Source organism: Calypte anna, chromosome 3 (genome assembly GCF_003957555.1).
Source record: "Calypte anna isolate BGI_N300 chromosome 3, bCalAnn1_v1.p, whole genome shotgun sequence".
NCBI lineage: Eukaryota > Metazoa > Chordata > Aves > Apodiformes > Trochilidae > Calypte > Calypte anna.
In genome coordinates this window covers 5,038,907-5,064,005 of record NC_044246.1, presented here as the reverse complement: position 1 = coordinate 5,064,005, position 25,099 = coordinate 5,038,907, and the positions used below count along the sequence as shown (strand labels likewise).

Here is a 25,099-nt window from a genome sequence, read left to right as displayed (position 1 = left end):
TTTTCTTTAGAGACTATTCATTTTACTTAAAAAACCCAAAACAAGCATCTTTAAATATTTTGCTGGTAATTTAGTAAGCATGAATTTGTAATGCAAACCATTTACTTGTTTGGTTTTGGAGATACTTGCTTATTTTCATTGACAAAATGAGGTTTGCTCTTCTAAGCAAATTATTTTAAAAATAGATTACAGCTTAGAAAAAAATATTAGTCTGTGGATATTCTCTTTAAATGACTAAGAGAAACATAACTTCAATTTTAACATCTGTGAGAAGGGATTTTCATGATCTGTATTTGCACTTTAAGGTGTAGAAATGCTGAAATGCAAATGAAAAGACACCAAACATTTTATTATTATTGTGCATAGGTAAGGGGGTAAAAAAATATGACATCTCCACATCTGAATTTTGGAGTTCTTTTTAACAATTACATTTTCTGATTTACTTGCAGTCTTACAAGAACAGACTGCTTCTGGGTTCAAATAACTGAAATTGTGATTGAGGCTAAGGAACTAACTACATGGCAATGAAACATTCTTACAGCTTAAATATGGAGAGAGAATGGAGAGGCTTATTAGCTTCAATAAAGTGAATCTACTTCATTCAGAACTAGTGATTAACTTTATAGCTTCTGAATAGTATGTGAAGGACAGGCTTGTGATGGCTTTAAAATAATATTATCAAGCCATGTTTCTGAAAAATGTTCATTTAAACAGATTGCACTTTCTAGGGAGAAGTTGGTGTCTGTGATAAAGTTGAATCAGTTGATGGGTCCAGTTGGTTATGGTGCTGGTTTAATAAATTCTTCCATGTTAATTCAGTTCTGAATGTAATGATTGCCTCTGACATTGGTGGTGGTTACCAGAATTCTCTCTTCTCTTGGGGCTGTAATAATTGCTCAAAACCAAGTACATGTAGACAGAGGAATAAAATTGCTTGGGGAGGGGGGTGTGTGTGTGGTTTATTTTTTCTTGCTTTTGCATGTATATTTTTCTGCTTTTGTTCACTGTAGTATTTAAGGAGGACTTCTACTTGAAGATTAATTTTGCCAAATATCCCCCCCCCCCCTTTTTTTTTTTCCCTGTGCTTGTCAGTATTCTGGTAAAACAATAAAGGGACGTCAGAAGCACTGAGTTCTGAATCAAAGAATTCCTGATGTGTGGTTGCTTTCTGACTTTCCTGTTTGAGCTCCAGAGTGAGTTTAGGTTAATCTCATTAATAATATTCACTGCCCAAAGGGCTAGCATGCTCTAGGCAATATAAAGTACTACTTCATCTGACCTGACCTGAATTCTTCCCAAACTCAGTAGAAGTATTTCCCAAAACTGGCAAATGGAGATTGTCCTTTGAACTGACCACAGTAATTCTTTAATCATCAACTCCAAATTTTGAGAAACATACATAGCACTTCTTTCTATTTTGGGTGATCAGTCCTGAAAATTGAATCCTTTTGTGAGGTAGCCTGTCAGCAGGCAAAACATAATATTAATGTATCTTGTATGCTGCTTATTATGGGGTAATTACTTGAGCAGAGACAGAAAGCTGTGCATAGAACTGAAATGAGACCCATTTATGCTTTTAATCCTCTTATGAACTCCATGCTTTCAGTTTATAAATCAAGCAAATATAAAAAGAGTTATGCTTGGCAAATGGAGGTGATGACTGACTCAAGTGTCATAAATTGAAAAATATGAATCATGATCTAGAGGATTAATACTGTCAGCAGAAGAATATTCATTTTGTATGGTGGTATATTAAACTTTTCTACAGTTTCTTAGCAGACTGAAGTCTATTTTGGGGCTCTGACTTCATTTTCTGCCTTTTTCACAGTTTTCAGTGAAATCTAATATAGATTATCAATGAAGTGTGTGGCTAAAACTTTGTCTCTAGAATGACAGTAGAAAGTAGTTAGAAGGCCTATCTGTGGCCTTAAAAAAATCTTCATTAATTTGGTCATCTTAGGGATTTTTTGTGTGTTGGTTGTGCATGAAGGTAACTAGAGAAACCAGAGTGCTGTCAAGCTGAATCTTGAATTGCATGGGAGACAAAGAAAGAATGGGAGCTTAAAGAGCAGCAGCATCATGGAAACACAGAAGGCTGCAAAAGCATAGTGAAAGCTTTTATTTCTCTAGGAGTGATGAGGATTTAGATAGTGGTTTTCTTTTTTTGGCTTGGGCAACTGCCTCATATACAATGCTAATCCTGAAGTTTGATAAAGAGAAGTCCATAGCTGGAGGGTTGATTTGAGTTGTGAATATAGATAAATGTTTTACAGGAATCTGGTGTGACTGATGGTCTCTGTCAGTTTGTAAAGCTCTAAAAATCATCAGTTAATACAGGACTAATCCATTCACATGCAGGTTCCCTGGCTGTCATCTCAAGTGTGCATAAAAGCTAAGGAAACAATACTCTGCTCAAGAAGTAATGATCTCTTTTTAATACTTAACATTTTATAGGCTGTAAACTTACTTCTATAGAAGTAGCATTTCTTTTTCATGTAGTTTCTAGAAACTCTAGTTGGTTTAATAATTATTTAACTGTAATCTGATTTCTCACTTGAAATACATTTTAAAATGGGGAATATTTTTTGTTGATGGATGATTTATGAAGAAGGCAAAAGATTGCATAGAAGTTGGTGTTCTTGACTGCTTGTTTTAACTGAACTGCACTGAACTTTAGAATGTAGAAATAAGGGAAAATAAGCTCACCTTGTATTGAATCTGAGAAAGAAGGCAGTTAGTTATACAAAAATTGCCAGTTAAAGTTCTCATACTATTAACATGCAGTAGAATGTGTGTTTAGAGATAATAAGTCAAAAGTCTTCATGTATTGCTTTTGTATGTTTTTGCATAGTGACAATCTGGTTTTCTTTCAGGATGGTTACTGGAGTTCTTTTCTTGTTTTGTTTTGTTTTGTTTTGTCTTCTTCCTGTGGTCATTTCTTTTCCACATCAGAACACTTATTTTTGTCCTTTCAGATAGTTCATGCCAGGGATTATAACAGCATCAATGTTTCAATTGTTAATACTTGTTCTAATACTTTTTTTTCTTTTTGTTAATGAATTCCAGCTGAGTTTTCAACATAAAATTGGGATCCTTTACTGCAAAGCAGGCCAGAGCACAGAGGAAGAGATGTATAACAATGAGATGGCAGGACCAGCATTTGAAGAGTTCCTTGATCTGCTGGGCCAGAGAGTACGGCTAAAAGGATTTAGTAAATACAGGGCTCAGCTAGATAATAAAAGTAAGTTATGTTTCTGACCTATGGCAGAGGCTATACTTATTCAGCTTATCTTCTTCAAGTCCTGTTTTGTCTTTTTATACTCCTGACATTGCATTTTGATTGAATAGTAAATAAGGAAGATGAAACACGATAAAAACATGTATCACACCTTCTCTGAAAGGTTATTTTCCTTTTCTGTGGCACTAGAATTAAAAATCAAAGCAACTTATATCATTGGATGATTTTTTTTGGTAATATACACATCAGAATTTCCCAGCTACACTTTACATCTTATCCTTAAAAAAGCAGAAGTATGTGTATTTCAAAATAAGGAGACAGGAACCAGTTACCTTATTTAAGCCAAAGTTTTGTGCTTCTTTTTAATCAACACACATAGGGATGTGTATATTTGAGGAGCAGTAAAGTTTTCTCAGTTTTCTAGCTTCTCATACATGTACAGTAAGCACATCATGATTTCACAGTTGATAAACATTTGTCTGTTAAAACACTGTATTGTAACTATGATGTTCTCAGGTCTTCCAGTTTTCTCTCAGTGCAGAAGAATTTTAATGGTACAAATTTGTTGGGTTTTGTAGCAAGAACAGGAACTTAGAAGTATTGCTGCTAAAAAAAGGCAGTGGTCTTTGTTAGAACTGCTTCCCATGGCCTTAAAATCAACTTACTCATGGCTTTATAAACATAGCTTTAACAGGATTTTCACAACTGATCTAAGGATACCAAGGTATTCATCTACTTCAGATCCACAAAACCACTATGTTACAATAATGACACAGAAAGGAGACATTTTTGATTATGAGAGTGGTGAAAAACTAGAACAGTTTTTCCATAGAAGTTGTAGATACTCCATCCTTGGAAGCATCCAAGGTTAGGCTGGATGGAGTTCTGAGTAACCTGGGGTAGCTGAAGATGTCCCTGCTCACTGCAGGGGCTTGGACTAAATACCCTCCCTTCCAAGCCAAACTCTTCTATGATTCTGTGATTTGATTTGTATCCTTATTTTTGCTGTAGCTTGTGGTTTACATCCTGAAAATAGAATATTTTAAAAAGATACAGTATATGACCTCTGTATAACAGAAAAATAGTGGTTTTGTTAGCAAAGTACAAATTTTAAACCATTAAATCTTGCTACTTATGCCTGTTTTTGACTTTGCTTTTGACTAGTCTGATGGGAAGGTTCCTTGATCTAGTAGAGGTAAGCTGCTGAGAAGGAAGCTTAGAAAGATGTACTTAGAGGAAATGAAGGGCTGATCTTTTCTTCCAAGGGATATTTTTCTTTTCAGATAGTTATGGACATCTAGGAATTGATAATTCATCTTATTTGCTTCTCTATTCCACCTGTTCTAGCCTGGGACTAGGAATCTCTCTTGTGATTTTTTGCTACTTCAGCATCAGTCTTCATTTAACTGAAATACATCTGGATTTCTTTTCTAAATGGTGCATTTGAAGACTGATCAGTGTTATAGTTATCAAAAGATTACCCTTTTTTTATGAAACTGATAGTGCCCTGATGGACTGTCATCTCCTGAACAGCCTTAGGAGACTTAATGGTTGATCCTAGCAAGTCTTGGATATGTTTGGTGTGTGCACATTCTGGTTGGTACCCAATGCAGATAAACTTTCCATAGGCCAATGAACAGTGGGAAATAAGATAGGTAAAGTTGGTTATAAAACCTCATGCTTTTCCAGTGAAGCTTTGCAATTGAAGAAATCTTTCCCATTCTCCATCTCCAGTGTAGTGGAGGAAAACAGTGAGCTGAATCCTATGACAGATTCTAATTTATGACTTACAAGGTATGAAAGCAGCAATTCCATAGCCCTGTCAACCTGCATAAGCACCACATTTATTTTTATTAATATTATTGCCTCTTTGCTTAAATCCATGCTTGTTTTTTAATTTGGATAAGTCAGGCCTGATAGAGACTATTGCATCCTGGTTCAGTGCAGAACACTAACACATTTTTCAAATTACTGTGTAGAACAATTTATTAATATTTTGGGGATGTCAGAGGATGGATGTCAAAGGAAATTAGAGGTGATGTGGTTTACCTTTTTTCTCCCATTTTTTCTCAGAGCATGACCATGTCACCTTGTGGTTTTTTTGCATATAGAAATATATGCTGGTGTGTCTAGAAAATTCAGTACAAATGTAGGTTGCTGATTGGTGTTGTACATCTATCATTAAATAATATAATTAGCAAGGTTTCCTAATGCTGTGTGCCATTAATGATATTGGCCTGTCATAATGGTTTTCCATAGTTTGCACTGAACAAGATCTTAATTCCATGATTCAGAATTCAGAGAGTTCACAAAGAATACAATCTTCAGTTTTATATTAAATATACAGTACTGACTTAATTATATTATTGTGTTCTGCTTATTTTTTGATATAATGGCACAACAAAGATTTTTGCATGTTTTATTTGTGATTGGGTAACATACTGCTTTGGCTGCCTACAGGTTCAGAAAAGTGTAATAATTTAATCTCTAATAGCTACATTTTTGGGAGACATAATGTTTCATTAATATTTCTTGCTCAGCTTTTGTAGAGCTCACATTTATTACATTTTTCTAGGCTGTAGTGTTTGGTTTATGCATTTTTTGTTAATTTTTTTTTAAAAATTAGTATGTTTATTTAATGTTTTGATAATTGGTCAATTTCTTATGGAATATAGAATGTGGAATGTTGTGGTGGTTGACTTCTCTGCCAGGTAAGACCCCACTCAGCTCTCAGCCAGGATAGAGGAGAAAATCAGAAGGGCAAAATCAAGAAAAACTTGTGAGTTGACATTAAAACAGTTCAATAAGTGAGGGAAGGAAAAAAACAACAAGGAAAAAAAGAACCCAACCAGTTTCTGAGCAACAGAACAGCAGTCATGGAAAAACTCCCCCTCCCAGTTTTACTGGAGAACATGGTGTTCTATGATAGGATTTTAAAATAGAGGAATGCAATAATGTTTGCTTTTTATTAACAAGATTTAAATAAGAAACTGGAGCAGAAATTATCCTTTGTTGGTGTAGATAGTATAAAAATAATATTAAATAAAATGAGTGAACGTTGAACAAGAGAAAAAAACCCACAACTGGTAGTTCTCTTGACTCAATAGTTTGTTCTCAATTGCCTGTTTTAAAGTTAATTGTACCTACTTAAATAATCCCCCCATATTAAAGAAGGTGGAAAAAAAAAGATCAATTTATGGCTGCAGGGTATAATTCATCTAATTTGCTTTAAACAGTCTGAAATTCTAACTCTATTAATAAGCTTCAAAAAGAAAAGCAATAAAAATATTACCTGGTGTGTATTTTAATAATTGGAAAAGTTTTGAAATTTCCCAATAGTTTTTAAACCATGTACTACAGTCTAATATGTACATAGTTTGTATTTTTGAAATGTCTGACCTGCAATATGAGTCTCAGTGTCAGATTTGAAGTAACATTGTCAGTTTATTTTTGCAACTTATGGGTCAATTGACCTTATTAACTTTTTAAATAATGAAAGTCTGCATTATATATAAAGCTGTACTCAAGTAGCAAATTGGGTTTTTTTTCATTAAATGCCTGTCTATTAGAAATGAGATTATTTAGGCCTCATAGGCAGCAAACTCTAAGCAATTTCTTTCAGAACCCTTCTGTGTCATGATATGAAACTAAAGAGCAGACCTTGATCTGATACAAACTGGTTTTGGTCTATTGAAAAAAAGTTCTAAATTGCATTAATAGATTTTAATCATAGCATATAGAGTGGTGACCTACAAAGTACCATGAATGTTCTATTTTACTGACCTCCTTGTGATTAAATTAATTTTCAGCTGATTCAACAGGAACTCATTCCCTCTATACTACCTATAAAGATTATGAGTTAATGTTTCATGTATCAACAATGCTTCCCTACATGCCCAGTAACAGGCAACAGGTATGGTTTTTAACTTTTCATTGCAATTTGACATGATAAATGTTTGACATTGAGGGTTTTTTAAAGTAATACTGATTTAAAATTGAAGTATTTTATATGAGTTATGACTCAATTGTATTATTTTGGATTGTAAGGTTTTAGAACTCCTGCAGGATTTTTATAATATAAAATCCCATAACTTATCTCCCCTACCTCGTAATATTCCTAATGGGTAATGTTGCCTGTGGTGAATGACTTATTGTCAGTTTGGAGTAGATTTTACATCTTATGTACATTTTAAACATTGAACAGAATGAAGCTTGAAAATAGTCTTACGATTAATGCATGTAATAAGAGTTTTAGCAGGTTCCACTTAATCCTTATGTTACAGATATTGAAATTTTTATTAATGTGTCAGCTTAGTAATATTGCCTAACTGTACCCTTCAAGGTATCTGCTTGTGAAGACAGAAAACTTCAATGTGCTTATTTTATTTCTGGAGAATTCCCTTTTCCTATATAATCATTCAGAATATCTTTGAAGCATTAAGGATGGCTAAAAAACCAGCACAGCATCCAAAGTGTGCAGTGTGCCCCAGTAAGGTTACTCTGTCTTGCCTGTCTTGGATATGTCTTGTGATTGAATTAAAAAGTACAAGCACATTTGGTATAATATATCACCATTAGCAATTTTAAAAAACAAAACAAGCATTGGAATTGCTCACAGGTCATGCAGGTAGTTTATAACTCTCTGCTGCTACTTTCTAGTTCTGCAGAAACAAGTGTTGGATTTATTTAGTTAGTTTTAAAATATTCTCTCACTGTCACACACCAGATAAAATTAAGATTTCAGTCTTTTTGGAGGACTGTGATGAAATAAAGATGCTATCACAGTTTCTTTTTGTACAGAAGATGGGTACTGATTGTTAAACCATGTGTGAGTTGTGTCTTTCATGTCTACCCTAGCAATAGGTCTTGTGGGAAGGAAAAGAGATGTTTCAAGGCAGCAAGAAAAAGATAAAAGGAAAAGATTAAATTTCTTGAGATGAGAAAAATGGAAATTGAAGAAAGTATATAATCTATTTACATATTTTAAATAGTGCATAATTATCTGGGCTGTTTCAAGTGAACAGTAAAGATAACTGCAAATTTTTCTCCATTGCACTCTAGGATTTAGATGTAGTTTGAAGAAACTAAATTAGGAATCAAAAGAGAGAAACTCTCCACCATATGAATAATACAGATGTTTAGCTGACCCACATCTTAAAAGGTGTTGCTTTCAGAGTACAAAGTTCAGCTGTGTCACACATGGAGCTGTGCTGAGAGGTGGTTAGCAAGGCACTGGATCATCATCCCTGATTTGGGATTGCTCCACTTCTCTAAACTTCCACTTACCCCTTATTGCAATACAGGATGAATTCAGTAACACACCAGTTGTATCCTCTGTAATCAGTCATAACAGACTATGACTGGGAAGCCCATGTACATGGGGAAAACTATGTTATTAAAAAGATATAATACACTGAATGAGCTTGCCTTAAACAAAAACAAAATTAATATTTTCAGAGCTAATCACAGGCACTGACAGTAAATATGGCCTTACTTGGAGTTTATTAGTGCTGTTGTCTTTCATGCCTTCCCCTTGTTTGTGAGAACAGATTTCCTCTTGCCACCATCCAGGAATTTATTTGCTGTTTGTCAGCTTCACTGCCTTGTTGCTCAGCCACCCCCTATTACTGTCCTTCCACTTCTTTCTGTGCCTTCCTTTCATTCTCATCCTTTCCTTGCCTGTCTCTTCTTATGCTCAGGTGCTGATTCTTGTGTATAGCAAAACCTTCCTAACCCCATGGTTTTCCCCAGCAACAAGAACTCCCTCCCACAGTGTTTTAGTAAGCTTCATTATTGTCACTTTAGCAGGTTCAGTATTTAGTTAGAAGCACCATGTTGTTATTCATGGCTTTCTTGGATTCAAAATAATGTGGTAGGTTTCCAAGTTCAAGTAGTTTGCCTATCTCAAGACCCACCACATTTTTGTTTTTTTTTTTTTGGTGCTGGAATCCAGCAGTATTTACACAGCATGGACACTGTTTAATGAAATGTGACAAGCACACCCAAATGACCAGAATTTAGCCAGCCTTAATGTGCAAAAAGGGATCCATAATCATTGTTTAATTTTCTTCTATTGCTGTTTAGTTCCAAAACACATATTAAGGTGTGAAATGTTTTATTTCTCAGGAGCTAGGGTAAGCTTTGATTGGTTTTTTTCCTTGAGACATTTTAGATGCTGTTGTGCCCAAGACAGAGAGACACTCAGAGGTGCTGTGGAATGGGCATCTTGTTTGTCTCTTCAGAATTTGGCTCACCAGCTCTGCATACCCAAGTAAGGGAAAGTTAGGGACCATATTAATTTTACTTTTAGGTTATTTTAGCAACCAATACCCCCATCCAGTAGGGTTTTTTTGCTGGCATATTGAGTATGTACTGGCAATGAGGTTATTGTATCCCATCCCTGTGTCCCTTGGTGGGTAATGGTTGGACAAGGTATTGAATCACTCTTCATCCAGGACCCTGACCTTCAATGAGCAAGCACTGAGCATTGGGTTGGATTCCAAATACCTGTGAGCCAAAAAGAGGCCACACCAGAATTATTTGTTGCTTCTTCCAGGACATAACTACGCCCTGCTTGGTCCCTGATCAGGACATCCCTCTAGTTTTAGAGCCAGCAGGAGATCCAAAGAGCAAGGTAACTTTTCCTTTGGCTGCAACATAAGCTGGAATCTTTCAGGTCAGCTGCTCCTTCCCTAGGACAGAAATGACTACCAGCCCTGGTGTGGCCAGTTTCTTTTCCTTTACTGGCTTTTTCTTCAAATCACAGTTGAAGGCTTTCCCCTTTAAACTTTACCTTTGCAATGTCCCTTTCCAGTTCATTCCCTTGCAAGTTTCCCATTCACACATTTGCAGCCTGCTTGTGTCCACGTGCTCAGACCTGATTAATTCAAACCAGTTCAGATAAACAGTTTTCACCTGGTTTCATGAAAACTTAAAAATGAAATAGATATGCAACAGTGGAATAAACTTGTTGAATTTAAGCTATGAATTTAACCACCTTAAAATGGCTGGGAAAACAAGAGGTGGTTATACCAAATGATGTATTGAGATTTGTTTCCCATTTTGGTACTGGCTAATTATATAAATTGAAAAGAGAACTTTTCAAACTACTTGTTTTAGAAAGGTACTAAAATAATTTTGAAGATTTTCTTGCTTGACTCTTAACATTTCATCATTAATCAAATGAAGAGTAAATTTTGTTGCTATTTCAACAAGAATTCCCTGTTGTTTCACAGTTTGAGTAGGCAACTAAAATTCCACAGAAGTGGCTGGACATAACCTGTAAATATGCAAAGTTTTAAGACAGGACTTTTTTTTTCAGAGTTGCATATCTGAAAATTAAGAATTGAGTGGTTAAAATCTTAAAATTAATAGAGTAACTATTATTTGATATAAATAATTTTCATCTAATGGATTCTGCTTTTCTAACATATTTTCCTTACCAAACTCCCCTCTTTGTGTCTTGTACTCAGACATAAAACTTCACTGATTTTCTTTTGGCTGCCTATCATACTTGACTGGGGTAATTATCAAATTCTGTTGTGCCAATTTATAGATACTAGAATGATGTTGGTGTGTTTGATGTCTATTTTAAGTAATCCTCTGTAATGTGTGCTCCTTGTTGAGAGTTCCTATTATGCTCTGCCTTGGCATGAGACTCCTTAGAGTATGTTAGAAAAGCAGATTTTAAAAGATTGATAATACAGCAACCCAAAAAAACCCCAAACCTTAGCAAACCTCAAAATGGGAGAGGAAGGGGAAACTGAGAACCTGAAAAAAACCCTGAGGAGCCAAAAGTTGGGAGGTTATAGACTGGAAACTAGAAAAGGGATTTTACAAATCTTTTTGCTTAGTTCTGGTTTCCTTCAATTCCTTTTTCATTTTCAGTATGCTATCCCTATCTCACATTTCCCAGGACAGTCTGTGTTCCCTCCTTCTTCTCCATTCAGCACTTTATTCTTTTCCTATTCCTCTCCCCTATCCAGAGCACTTCTTTCCATCTTCCTGATCACCCCAATTTACTTCTCTCCCCTTTGCAAGTTCTTTGCATTGTGATGCTCTGTGCACAGACACCACTCTGGTGCCTTTGCATTGTGTTGGAGTTCAGTGACCACTTGTGCATGGGAGCTCTTTCTAATGATGTGACACTGATTTTATTTTTAAATCTTGAAGAAGTCACTAAGATCTCTGCAAGCTTGGTAAGGTGTTAAAAAATGATGACTTTCTTGTTTCCTCCTTTTGTGTCTTTCAGAGGTTTAAGCTGTTGGAAAATACCTTAGGGATAGGTTATGACATAACTGCCATAACTGTGAAAAGAATAATTTTGCTATTAAAACTTCAAAGGTTTCTAAAACTTGCCTCTTCAGTGGCTGCTATTCTTGCTTATGGTGGCAAGCAGAGCTTCCTAAAAAGGTCTACAAAAGCAGAAGATATTCTTGGAAACAGTGGTTGTCTTGAGAAATAAAGATAATCTTAAACAAGATGTTGCTTTCTAATTTATCTGAGTTTGCTCTGTGGTCAGGTATAGCACCAGTCATGAACCACTGGAGCAAAAAGAGTAATTGGGCAGTTAGTGTTAAAACAAATGCAGAAATTAATCACCTTGTACCTCATGATTGGAAGGTTTCTTATCAGATTTAACTGTCTTCTAAATTCCAACCTGTGCCATAATAATAATAATTTCTTAAAGATAAACTTGTGCTTCATTGCTATGATCTGATTGTGCAAATCCCTAAAAAAATAAAACTATACCTGACCCAGTTCTGTGATCAGTTCCACACACTGTAGTACTGTGGTAATTTGTATGCAACAGGATATCTATCTTAAATTACTCAAATAGCCCATTATTTTTATTTTAGTCTTAAAGCCTGACATCTTTACTGAGGCACATGATTTATACCAAATATTATTTTCTGATCTTATATCTGATTTAAAGTTTCATCACAGGTCTTATTTCTCTAATCTGCATTTGGAATTTGATTAACTAAAATAATACAGATATATTGAGTGCTTTAATATTATGGCTTTGGCCCTTCTTACTGCTTTTTGTTATTTTAGGAGATTTAATGAAGCATAGCTACAGGTCTTAGTCTTTAACATGTTCAACTTTGCTTTTTTATTTGTAGCTGAAATACTTTTATTGGAATTCTAGAAAATAAGTTTATTCTTGTCCCCTTTTTAGTTACACATGAGCTAAGGTAAAGCTTGAAGTGTCTGTATGCTATTAGTTGATAATGCAAGGTCTTGGGTGAATATTTAAAATGTAGCATATACTAGACTACTTTTTCTATCTGGGTAATATATGTGGATCTTTTCTAAGCAAAGGTATTTAGGAAAAAAGTATTAAAAAATTGAGATGTACAATATACTTACATAAGGAAATTGAACATAATATTGCAGTGCTGTTTTCTCTTTTGGGTTTTTGGTGTGGTTTGTTTTATTTTAAGAGGGAAGTGGTGCCTTATTGCTGGACATTTGATGTATTTTTAAATGACATTTTAGCCTGTAAGAAGGATTTAGTGATTTAAATTGTTCTGAAATATATTTTGATTCTAAAAGCTACCAATTACAGTAAGTTTTTAAATAAATGAGTTCCTAGTAGCTATTGTTGTTCCATGATTATTGTCTTAGCTTTGCCTCAAGTATGCAGTTGTAAAATTTGCAATGACTGTTCATAGTTAATTAAAAAAAAAAAAGAAATAATCTTAAGGACAATGTTCAATAAAAATGCAGCATGGAAAAGGAAGATTTATTGATAAAGAAAAGCAGAATTCTATTTTTATACAGAATCAAGTGTTACACTATAAGCAGGGAACTGATGTACAGTTCTCTGTATAGTGAGGAATGTCAAGTGAGGTAACTTTTTTTTTTACTAGTAAAGTAAGAGAAATATATTTTTTCTCACAGAATAAAAGATAAATGAGCAGAAACTATACAGAGCTCACTAGTATTTTTGTGTCCTTAGCCTAATTTCCTTTCCCAATCATTTTGCAGTTCAGTCCTTTCTGTGTAGTTACCCAGCACATGATAAATTAAAAAGTTATTTCTGAAAAAACTAAACTTCATTTATTCTAGTTTGGGGTTTTTTGCAAAAATGAAGAAATTGTGATTATTTTTTTTTTTAACTAATTTTTCAATGCATGTTTCTTGTCTAGCTGCTAAGGAAAAGGCATATAGGAAATGACATAGTTACCATTGTCTTCCAAGAGCCAGGAGCACTTCCTTTTACTCCAAAAAATATTCGTTCCCACTTCCAACATGTATTTGTCATAGTCAAAGTGCACAATCCTTGCACTGAAAACGTGTGCTATAGGTGAGTAGAGCCTTATAACTATTTCAGTTTGTTATTAAGACTGCAATGGAACTGCTTCTTCTAATAGTTTTGTATTTTGTGGATGGAGATATTATGTATACAGATTTAAAGTGTGCTACGTTTTCTGTGAGCTTGAAACCCCAGTGTCCCCCTTGCACAAATCCAGAGTTATGGGGCACAATTTGTAGACATAAATGGTTATATACAGAATTTGTGTTGCTGATTTATGGGCACAAAATGGAGACATAAAGTATTAGTGAAAATCAGATTTGCAGATGTAGCAGTAGAAATTAGTCAAGAATTAGATATTTCCTTCATCTAAAACAGTTATTTAAAATCAAGTATTTTAGAAGGCTATAAACATATATAAATTCCTGAGTATGACAGTGCAACACCAGAATGTGTCATGGCCTTTAAGCAGATGAATGAGGACCTTTGGGGAGTGTAAAAATATCTGAAATTTCAGATAATCTTAACTCTCACATTTAAACTCCTGCACTGTTAACAGCAGAGAGTTTCCCAGGGTGGGAGCATGGTTCTGAGCTGCCTGGGAATTGGGCAAAAAAAGGACTTGAATCCCAATAATGCAGATTTAGCATGCTAAATGTTTATTTTTTATAAGGAAATTAAATGACAGCATCCTTGTAGATAAGTTGATCAAGTATGGGTTTGGTGATCAGGTAGTGAGGTGGATCAGGAACTGGTTGAAAGGAAGGAGTCAGAGAGTTGTAGTCAATGGGGCAGAATCTGGTTGGAGGTGTGTGACTAGTGGAGTCCCTCAGGGGTCGGTACTGGGACCGGTGTTGTTCAATATCTTCATCAATGACTTGGATGAGGGTGTAGAATGTACCCTCAGCAAGTTTGCTGATGACACTAAGCTGGGAGGAGTGGCTGACACACCAGAAGGCTGTGCTGCCATTCAGAGAGACTTAGACAGGCTGGAGAGTTGGGCAGGGAGAAGCATGATGAAATTCAACAAGGGGAAGTGTAGAGTTTTGCATTTGGGGAAGAACAACACAATGGCCCAGTATAGGTTGGGGGCTGACCTGCTGGAGAGCAGTGTAGGTGAAAGAGACCTGGGGGTCCTGGTAGACAAGAGGATGACCATGAGCCAGCAATGTGCCCTTGTGGCCAAGAAGGCCAATGGCATCCTGGGGTGCATTAGAAAGGGTGTGGTTAGTAGGTCAAGAGAGGTTCTCCTCCCCCTCTATTCTGCATTGGTGAGGCCGCACCTGGAGTATTGTGTCCAGTTCTGGGCCCCTCAGTTCAAGAAGGACAGGGAAGTGCTTGAAAGAGTCCAGCGCAGAGCTACTAAGATGATTAAGGGAGTGGAACATCTCCCTTATGAGGAAAGGCTGAGGGAGCTGGGTCTCTTTAGTCTGGAGAAAAGGAGACTGAGGGGTGACCTCATCAATGTTTTCAAATATGTAAGGGGTGAGTGTCAGGGAGATGGAGTTAGGCTTTTCTCAGTGGTGACCAGTGATAGGACAAGGGGTAATGGGTGTAAATTGGAGCATAGGAGGTTCAAGTTGAATATTCGAAAACATTTTTTTCCTGTAAGGGTGACAGAGCCCTGGAACAGGCTGCCCAGGGGGGTCGTGGAGTCTCCTTCACTGGAGACATTCAAAACCCGCCTGGACACGTTCCTATGCGAAGTGCTCTAGGTGGCCCTGCTCTGGCAGGGGGGGTTGGACTAGATGATCTTTCGAGGTCCCTTCCAACCCCAAGGATTCTATGATTCTTTGACATCATGAGATTGGTCATGTCTTCTCACTGTCTCTTAGAGCTTAAGCTATCTTTTAGAACTTGATTTTGTTTCATTAGCTCTTTTCTGTTTAGTAATACATGACATTTCATAAGTTGTGTTTTTCTTATTACCAAATGATGTCTTGTCTGTCATTCCAGTTGTGACTGTGCTTCAGTCAAACTTGTAGCAGTTGCACATAATATGCACAGGATTTTCTAGTTCTTTTTCAGTTGAAATACATTATATAGATGATCAATCACAGGTTTAATTGTATCAGTGAGAAAATACTCCTATTTCTTTTACATCTTGCTGTCAACTATCTGTATCAAGAGTTGCAGATACTTTGAAATTTTATGAGTACAGAGCAGGCAACTAAAACAGGTGCAGAATGCTTCCATTTCAGACATATTTGACACTGATACTTTGTCTTCACACTTCATTGTACCAAAATGGCTAAAAATTCTGTTTCTCTTTCTATATTTTTAGTTTTAAGATTGTGCAACAGCTGAAATGATAGTCAGGCTAACATTAAAAAAAAACAAAACTTTTCTTACTTATGTTTCACAAAGCATTTTTATATTTATTCCAATAAAAAAAGCAGACAGTGACACTCTTAAGAGGTCATTCTTGATAGTTTTCTTCTTTGTAAGATGCATCCATAATGTTTTCAGCATATTTAAGAGAAAAAAGCCATTTTAAAACTGACAACACAATAGGTTTTCTTTGACTAAAAAGTCTGAAAATAGACTTGCCCCAGCTAAACCCAAATGTATAAATATACTGTGTAAATGACTTATCTCTTTTTTTTTAAATAAATTGTATTTTTTTTCTTTTTATTTCCAGTGTTGGTGTTTCACGATCCAAGGATGTACCTCCGTTTGGCCCACCTATTCCCAAAGGAGTAACTTTCCCCAAATCAGCAGTCTTTAGGGACTTCCTTTTAGCCAAAGTTATAAATGCTGAAAATGCAGCCCATAAATCTGAAAAGTTCCGAGCCATGGCCACAAGGACACGTCAAGAATACTTGAAAGATCTGGCAGAGAATTTTGTTACCACGTCTACAGTGGATACTTCAGCCAAGTTTAGCTTTATTACTTTAGGGGCAAAAAAAAAGGAAAAAGTGAAACCAAGGAAAGATGCCCACTTGTTCAGTGTTGGAGCAATTATGTGGAATGTGATTGCACGAGATTTTGGGCAGTCTGCTGACATTGAATGTCTCCTGGGAATCTCCAATGAGTTCATCATGCTGATTGAAAAGGAGTCTAAAAATGTTGTCTTTAACTGCTCCTGTAGAGATGTTATTGGATGGACATCTGGATTAATGAGCATCAAAATATTTTATGAAAGAGGAGAATGTATTCTTCTGTCTGCAGCAGATAATTGTACTGAAGACATCAGAGAAATTGTTCAAAGACTTGAAGTAAGTGCAGATCCTAAACTGGGATTCCAAATCTTTCCGTGATGACTGACTTGTCTGCATCTCATACAAAGAAAAAATTTAAAAGTCCTGTGTTTATACTTTGAGGGTGTTTTCAGTCTTCAGAGAGCATTACAAATCTAAGCAAGGGAGATAACTCTTATCAAGCTTTTTTCAGGGATGAGTTGTCTGATATAAATAATCAGATAGACTTGCCCAAGGCTATGGATTGTTTCAGTGCTGAAATCAGGACTGAAAGGCTAAGTTTTTGTCTTCTGTTGCTGTAGCCTACTCTCAAATCACACCTTTGTAGGCAGAAAAATTTCTTAAAAATACACAAAACTTTAATGCATAAAAACTTGGACTTTTTCTAAGAACCCATGTAAATATTAGCAGAAAAAAATTCCTGTAAGTGATTCTGCTGGTTTGTTTCTCTATGCAGAGCAACTGCAGGAAGAAATATAGACCAATTAATGCCAGTTTTTACAGCTGACTGGATCAAGTTTTTCAGATGCTTGATGACCCTGTTAGCACAAGTTTCCCATAACTGTTTCAGTCAGTATAAATAACCTGACAGCAACTCCAAGGTAGAAGTGCTGATGCATCTACTTCATGTGGTTACATTTCACCCTTTGACTGTAATTTCACTGATGTGGATGCTCACAGTTTCATTTCTATTAGAAAGCACTGTACTGAAAAGAAATCATTATGCTTACCATTTCCACACTGGAATAGTTGGACTGCAGCTGATGGTTTAAGGGCTCTGTAGTTCTGCACTCACATCTAGCATTACTCAATAGTACTCTAAATAATAAACTTTTTCTCCCAAAGTACAGTAGATTTTTCAATTGATTAATGGCCCAGAGAGTGGTGCTGAATGGAGCTGCATCCAGTTGGCAGCCGGTCACTAGTGGTGTCCCCCAGGGATCAGTGTTGGGCCCAGTGCTGTTCAATATCTTTATTGATGATTTAGATGAGGGGATTGAGTCCATCATCAGCAAATTTGCAGATGACACTAAGCTGGGGGGCACTGTGGATCAGCTGGAAGGCAGGAGGGCTCTGCAGAGGGACCTGGACAGACTGGAGAGTTGGGATGATCCCAACGGGATGAGGTTCAACACGGCCAAGTGCCGGGTCCTGCACTTTGGCCACAACAACCCCATGGGGAGCTCCAGGCTGGGCACAGAGTGGTTGGAGAGGAGGCAGACAGAGAGGGACCTGGGAGTCTGGATTGACAGGAAGGTGACCATGAGCCAGCAGTGTGCCCAGGTGGCCAAGAAGGCCAATGGCATCCTGGGCTGGCTCAGGAACAGTGTGGCCAGCAGGACCAGGGAGGTGATTCTGCCCCTGTGCTCAGCTCTGGTGAGGCCACAGCTTGAGTCCTGTGTCCAGTTCTGGGCCCCTCAGCTCAGGAAGGAGATTGAGGTGCTGGAGCAGGTCCAGAGAAGAGCAAGGATGCTGTGAAGGGATCCAGCACAAGTCCTGTGAGGAAGGGCTGAGGGAGCTGGGGGTGTTGAGGCTGGAGAAGAGGAGGCTCAGGGGAGACCTCATCACTCTCTCCAACTCCCTGAAAGGAGGTTGGAGCCAGGGGGGGGTTGGGCTCTTTTCCCAGGCAACTCTCAGCAAGACAAGAGGGCACAAAGGGTCTCAAGTTGTGCCAGGGGAGGTTTAGGTTGGAGATTAGAAAGAATTTCTTTCTGGAGAGGGTGATCAGGCATTGGAATGGGCTGCCCAGGGAAGTAGTGGATTCTCCGTGTCTGGAGATATTTCAAAAGAGCCTGGATGTGGCACTGAGTGCCATGGGCTGGGAACTGCAGCGGGAGTGGATCAAGGGTTGGACTTGATGATCTCTGAGGTCCCTTCCAACCCAGCCAGTTCTATGATTCTATGATGAATGTCATCAAACTCTTCTTGCCACTGTTAAACTTACCCTTTTTGTTGAGGTCTTCAGATTCATCTCCCTAGACACATATTTCTGTTCTGAAAAATAGTGCACACATAGTTCACTTCTATTAGGGGTTGGTAAATGAACAATATAAATTGATAAACAAAGATGAAAAGTGCTGCTGTCACCAGCAACAAAAATTTCTTTTTCTGTTTTTCACTTATATGGTTTTATGAAACATGGAAATATCCCCATTGCTGAAAACAAATGCTTAAACTCGATAGTTTAAAACACAACAATGAACTGTATTTACTTGACTGCTTTTTTATGGTCAGATTTTGGGTTAAATAATGACAAACTGTCTTTATGCCTCAGAAATTTAACATGAGTTACTGCCATGTTAACCCAAAGTCTCTATTCCAATGAACTCTGCCCACCTTCTCTTTTCACTGCCACCTACCCAACTTTCATATTGCTTAAAAGAATTAGCTGTCATTACTTCTTTTAAAACTTTAAAAACTATTTCTTACCTCATATTTTCCCCCACTTCTTTTGAAAGCTGCATACTAATGTTATTCCTTACTTGCTTTCTAAATAGCCTATATATACATTTTTATAGTGAAGCTCAGAGGTGACCATTACGATCACTAAAAAGTATTTAAAGCTCATTCCACACTTCATATGTGTCCTTTAAAAACCTTTTAAGTTACTCACAACACAGCCACAGCTCAATAGCCAAATGTGCCAGCAGATGCTGAAGTTGAAAGCTCAACCTGTGCTGTAATATCAAACTTCAGTGACCAGCTGATTAACTCAGTCACCAGTAAAGGCATTTCTTAAAACCAGTGAGTAAAATGTAGCTATTAAATAAAACTGTGCAAGAAAGATCTACATTTGATAGCCTGGGTTCAAACCATGCAGATGAACAGGAAAAACTATCTGAATATACAGATAAAGCAAAGATGTGAAAAGATGAGACTCCAATTTTTTTATTTTTTTTTAACCAGAAGAATCATAGAATGGTTTGGGTTGGAAGGGACCTTAAAAATCAGATCATCTAATTCTAAACCCCCTGCCCAGGGACATCTCCCACTTGACCTGGCTGCTCAAAGCCTTATCCAGCTTAGGCTTAGAACACTTTCAGAGACTGAAAAAGGAGCTTGAATTTGTCCATCTAGAGTTAGCTTTGTGCTTGTGAGAGAAAATATCTGGTGCTAAAGAGCAGAAATAGCAGCAAAGCAAACTATGGATTAACTTGGTGGTTTGTGTTGGAAGGCAGGAAAAGTGGTGGTTCTGAGCTTTAGGATGACATAGAATGGAAGAGTGATATAAGAATAAATGAAAACTCTGAATGTATCTTTATAAAAGATGATGAGTCAATGAAATTTCCTTAGAAACCTGTATACTAAAAACTCTTCACCTTCTTCATGGGACTTAGAGGATCTCTGGGTATAAAATGCATTAAGAAAAGCCAACTCTTAGTTCATGCACAGCCACATACTCAGTGAAGTGACACTGACAGAAGGGAATGTTAGAGTTACTCACAGTTCCTGAGTTTTCCAATGATGTGAAAACTCTTATCCCATTTAGTGATGTCCACATGAGGAGATGGTGGTGGTTAGGAATCTGACTACAAAGCTAAATAAATAAACAAGCTTCACTGAGGAAAAAAAAAAGCTGCTAGAAGTAAAGCATTTCACTCAATTTTGCTCATTTTATATCTCAAGATTAATACTAATACTGAAGCAAATGTGCCTGCACACCTGCAGCCAGTCAGTCAGCCAAGAAGAATGAAGTAACTGGCAGGACAGGATTTTGCTTTGTGTCTTGGAACTAAAGCAGCTGTTAAGTTTTCCATGGGATATAAATGGGATTCTGTTAATGTTGGGCAAGGGAGAAGGAACTTGACATGGGTCAGCTGCTTGCTCTGGGGATTTAAGATTGTGAAATAATTTCTTCATTTCCTTTTATGCAGAAACCTTCGTTTAAGCAGAAATGTTAAAATAATTGTTATTCTACTAAAGATATTTGATGTTTCATGTAATATTTAATGTTGAGCCAGACATTGTAGTGTCTGGTACACTATATAGCTGTGATCCCAAAGCAGTGAGTGTCCTGCTAATGCCATAACAATCTGCTACTTCTTCAGATAGTGACCAGAGGATGTGAAACCACAGAAATGACCCTTCGGAGGAACGGGTTGGGCCAACTGGGATTCCACGTGAACTTTGAAGGGATTGTGGCAGATGTGGAACCCTTTGGCTTCGCGTGGAAGGCGGGACTGCGGCAAGGGAGCCGCCTGGTTGAGATCTGCAAAGTGGCCGTGGCAACTTTGACTCATGAGCAAATGATTGACCTCTTACGTACCTCAGTGACAGTAAAAGTGGTGATTATTCAACCACACGAGGATGGAGCACCTAGAAGGTAATGAGCCACCCTTCCCCGTGTGGCATTTGTGTCTTTTTCTCTGCTGCTGCTTGGATGATGGTTCTGTTATTGGGGACCCTGAGGAAACCAGGTGTTGTCTCCTATGTTTGGGCACTTAAAGCAATCTTTTCCCCAAAGCCCCTATTAGCTTGTAATAGGATATAAAATGGGATCCTGTAAGAAGTGAAATTGGAAAATTTACACTTATATGGCTTTGAAGGAGTAAGAAGTAAACTTTGGTGTGTCGTGACTTGAGCTGGTATGAAAGCTGATGTGAGTTCCTCCAAAGAAAAATATTATTCTAATACTAAATTTGAAAATTGGGAATCCTTCTCTGAAAACTGTGTTTTGTCTTTGTTTGACATTTTTCTGAGTCTTGGCTCTTGAAGATTTGTTTTATTTTTCCTTATTAGTGAAATACTGGGGTTTGGACATATATGGTACCAAGTTTTAGAGTCCTCTTCAATCCCTAGAGATACCTAGTTTAGTCATATTAAATAGTGAATTACATCAAAGAAATCATCAGTTAAAGCAAAGAAATATTACTGCAACATGTAAAGGAAAAGACTGTAATAAAGATTATTGTTTTCAGGGATTAAAAGCAATTTTGTTCCATCCATTTTCCTTTTTTGGTGACAAATTCTTTTCTTTCCAGTTTTCAGCATTATGAGGTAGATAACATGTAGGATAAAACGTAAAGCTCTATAATACTGTGACTTTGTTTCTCACATATCTTGTCTAGGCACTGTTAATTTGGCTCATTGTAGATGAGAACTGTACCAGAGGAAACTGAATTACTTCTCCTTTTGTGCAAGGCCAACTTGAAGTCTCGTGTTGATTTTTAATTTAACAGGAAAAAAAAAACCACGAGATGTGTTGCTTTTGGCAAGACAAGAAGCCATAAAATTTTACATAGTGGGCAGCACTATGAAGTTGATGCCAAGTGTACACAACTACTGCTTCATTGGTGGCAACTCTCCAAGTAGTCATTGGCCTGATGAATGACACAGAAGTGCCCTTCCCTGCCTCCACCTGGGGGTTGATGTGTTGGGTTCCTTTCTGAAGAAAGTGCCTGTGAATGTAAAATCCCAACGTTTTGCTTAGTTGGATAAAATTTGCAATTAAGCCTCTCTTTGCTTAGCTTTGCTATTCTCACCATCTGCTTCTGAGTATGGAGTTTTACTGACTTGTTTGGTATACATTTCCAAGCTGTTTACAGAATCTGAGCCTAATGAGCTGATCCTATTATATTTGAAGGTAAAAACGTGTATATCAGGGCCTGGAAGACCCTGAAAAATACATAATGTATGAATTGTTGGTATCTTTGATACATTTCTAGAAAGAAAATGTTTAAATCCCAAATTAGTGTGATATGTGGCATTCTGTCCATGTGTAGGAGTGGTTTTAACTGAGTGCCACCAAACTGGGGAAAACCTGTAAAAGCTGTTCTTGTGTATAAATTTTTTTCATTTTTAAAATTGTGTGACTAATTGCTAAGGAAAATTACTTTTTTTTTAAGCTGTGTTTCTGTTCTAAAATCTGAAAAACACCAAAACATTGAAGTTCTTCTCAGCCTAACCTGTCCAGCATAAAAAAGAAATCTTCATGATTGATGAATGCCTCTTTCTCTCAAATATCAACTTCTTACTGAAACAGAAAACTGCTCATTTTTTCCTTTGTATTCCCAAAATATGAAGAGTGGTTTTCAATTCCCAGCTTGAAAGGGATCTGATGGCCAGAGAATTTTGAGCTTGCCTTTTCTCAATCTTTACAAAGTAAGCAGAGCAGGCAGAATGTAATATAGGTATTGGGTGAAAAGACTGAGAATTCTGATTGACAGACAGGACCTATGACAAAGTTTGTAAAATATATGAATGACAAGGGAATGAGAAGGCAGAAAGTTATAAATTACCAGAGGTTTGAAGAAAGAAGGTAGCCTGGCACAGCTCCTTCCTCTTTAAAACCTGTTCAGCTTCATCTCCTCACTCAATTGCTTGTCTTAGCCACCTGAAATGTTTTATCTTGCAGAATCATAGAAATAAAGAATAGTTGGGGCTGGAAGGGACCTCTTAAGATTGACTCCAAGCCCATTCCTCAAAGCAAGGTCAGCTGGAGCAGATTGCTCAGAAACACATCCTCTGGGTTTGAGTGTCCCCAAGGATGGAGACTCCACAGCTTGGCTTCCAGTGTTTGGTTGTCCTTACAGTAACAAATATTTTTACTTGAATGGAATTCCTGTCTTTCCATTTGTACACTTGCCTCATGTGTTTTCATTGGGTACCACTCTGAAGTATCTTGCTGTCATCTTTTCTCCCTATCACCCCACTGGGTATTTATACACATAGATAGGATCCCTCCTGAGCCTTCTCTTCCAGGCTGAACAATCCCAGAGCTCTCCAGCCTCTCCTTGTATTTCAGATATTCTGATCCCTTCATCATCTTTGTAGCCCTGTGCTGGACTTGCTCCAGTATGTTCATGTCTCCTGTACTCTGCTATCAGCTTTACCCAGAAATTTACAGGCATTTTGGATGTCAAACAGGAGTAGCTGGAGACTGGAATCCATTTCCCTTTCACTGGACTAAAATGTCACTATCTTTGGAGAATGTAGGATGGAATCTGATCTCTGTGACTCATTTCCAACACATATCTGTTGTATCAGTTCAGGCAGGTGTGCCAGCTCTTTAGGAGAGAATTTTTTCACTGTCAGGTAGCTCTCATTAAATAACATTCCAAACAGACATACAGATGTTACCTGCAAAGCTGGGGACCTGTCAATCCTTGATCTACACTCTGCACATGTCTAGAAAAATAATGATTCCAAAGCAGGAGACAGGTTCATGTGTGTGCTCTAACAACCATGGCTTTCATTCACAGCATTTTGTAAGGATTTATGGTTCAGTCCATCCTGATAGATTTGAAATAAGCTGAAATAAGTACCTGGAAAGTTTAACTCACTGCACAAATATCTTCTGGCAGTTGGGTTTTTTTCTTTGCATTTCAACTTTATTTCTTAGGCTATATCTTACTTTAAATGCCATAATCTGGGGTTTCAAGTTCAGCCATTAAGTTTTTGTCTAGAGTCTACACATATAAAAATACATTCACCTTTGTTTCTACAAGAATCAATTGCATTAAAAATTGACACTCATTTACAAGAATATAAATACAATTTTAGCAAAAGAAATTGTTTTGTGAAAAATCCCCATGTATCATTTTATTAATGATAAATAATCTCTCATTTAAAATAAATATATAATAAATATAAATAAATAGTCTCTCATTTACTGAGATAATCAGCTGATTTCCACTACTTGAAGGAGTAGTTTCTCCTTAGCTGTGTCTTCTGGCTTGTGGGAATATGAAGCCATAAGGACTTTCTGTTTAAGTTCCTTATTAGCAATGGTTCCTTGCTGGGATCAGGTTCTGAAGTCCTGGGAATTATGTGCTTCAAATGAAGATGAATTTCAAGTGTGCAAGGGTTTTTCCAAAGCACTTCCAGTCCCTTGGAAAAATACCAGCTCATGTGGAGACCCTTAATCAGGCTCTGAAGTTGAGTTTTTCCCTGTTACCTTTCCCACAAATTAACCTCAGTCCATCAGCCCTTTATATTTTAAAAGAAAAACAAGAAAGTGGAAGTGTGCAAGTACTGAGAATATTAGAAGTGAGCTATTAACAATTATTTATTTTTTTTTATGCAAACTGTCTTGTATTTATTGCATCTTGAAAAAAAGTAATTTTGAAAGTTGAAAGTGCTTACAAAGGACTGTTACAGAGTGACTAGGACATTACAGAGGAAAATTCTGCTCAATATCTGTGTTCCATTGCTTATTGTAGGTCCTTCTACCTAAGGTCTTCATAGCACAATCTGCAGAAGCAGTCGTGGAATAAAGCCTTGAATTTCTGGTCCTGTAAAACTGATGAACCTGAGACAAAGCTTGCTCCAGCAATTAAATAATCATACCCAAATTGAGAAATCATGGTTAATTGCATGGCACCAACCTGGTATTTAGATAGAAAGAAGAAATTGCTTCTCAAAACATAAACCCTTTAAATTGTAAAGCATTATTAGGAC

At 37.0% G+C, this 25,099-nt stretch overlaps 1 protein-coding gene across 4 annotated transcripts in view; it reads left to right on the top strand.

The window, feature by feature from the left end:
* Window positions 1-25,099, top strand: part of SIPA1L2 (signal induced proliferation associated 1 like 2) — a 124,450-nt gene that overhangs the window by 58,811 nt on the left and 40,540 nt on the right. For all 4 annotated transcript variants that reach the window (XM_030447609.1, XM_030447608.1, XM_030447607.1 and 1 more), the window contains exons 6-10: window positions 3,067-3,241; window positions 7,048-7,151; window positions 13,393-13,550; window positions 16,141-16,717; window positions 20,749-21,023. In XM_030447609.1, the coding sequence (XP_030303469.1) occupies window positions 3,067-3,241; window positions 7,048-7,151; window positions 13,393-13,550; window positions 16,141-16,717; window positions 20,749-21,023 (1,289 nt within the window). The remainder of the gene's footprint in view (window positions 1-3,066; window positions 3,242-7,047; window positions 7,152-13,392; window positions 13,551-16,140; window positions 16,718-20,748; window positions 21,024-25,099) is intronic.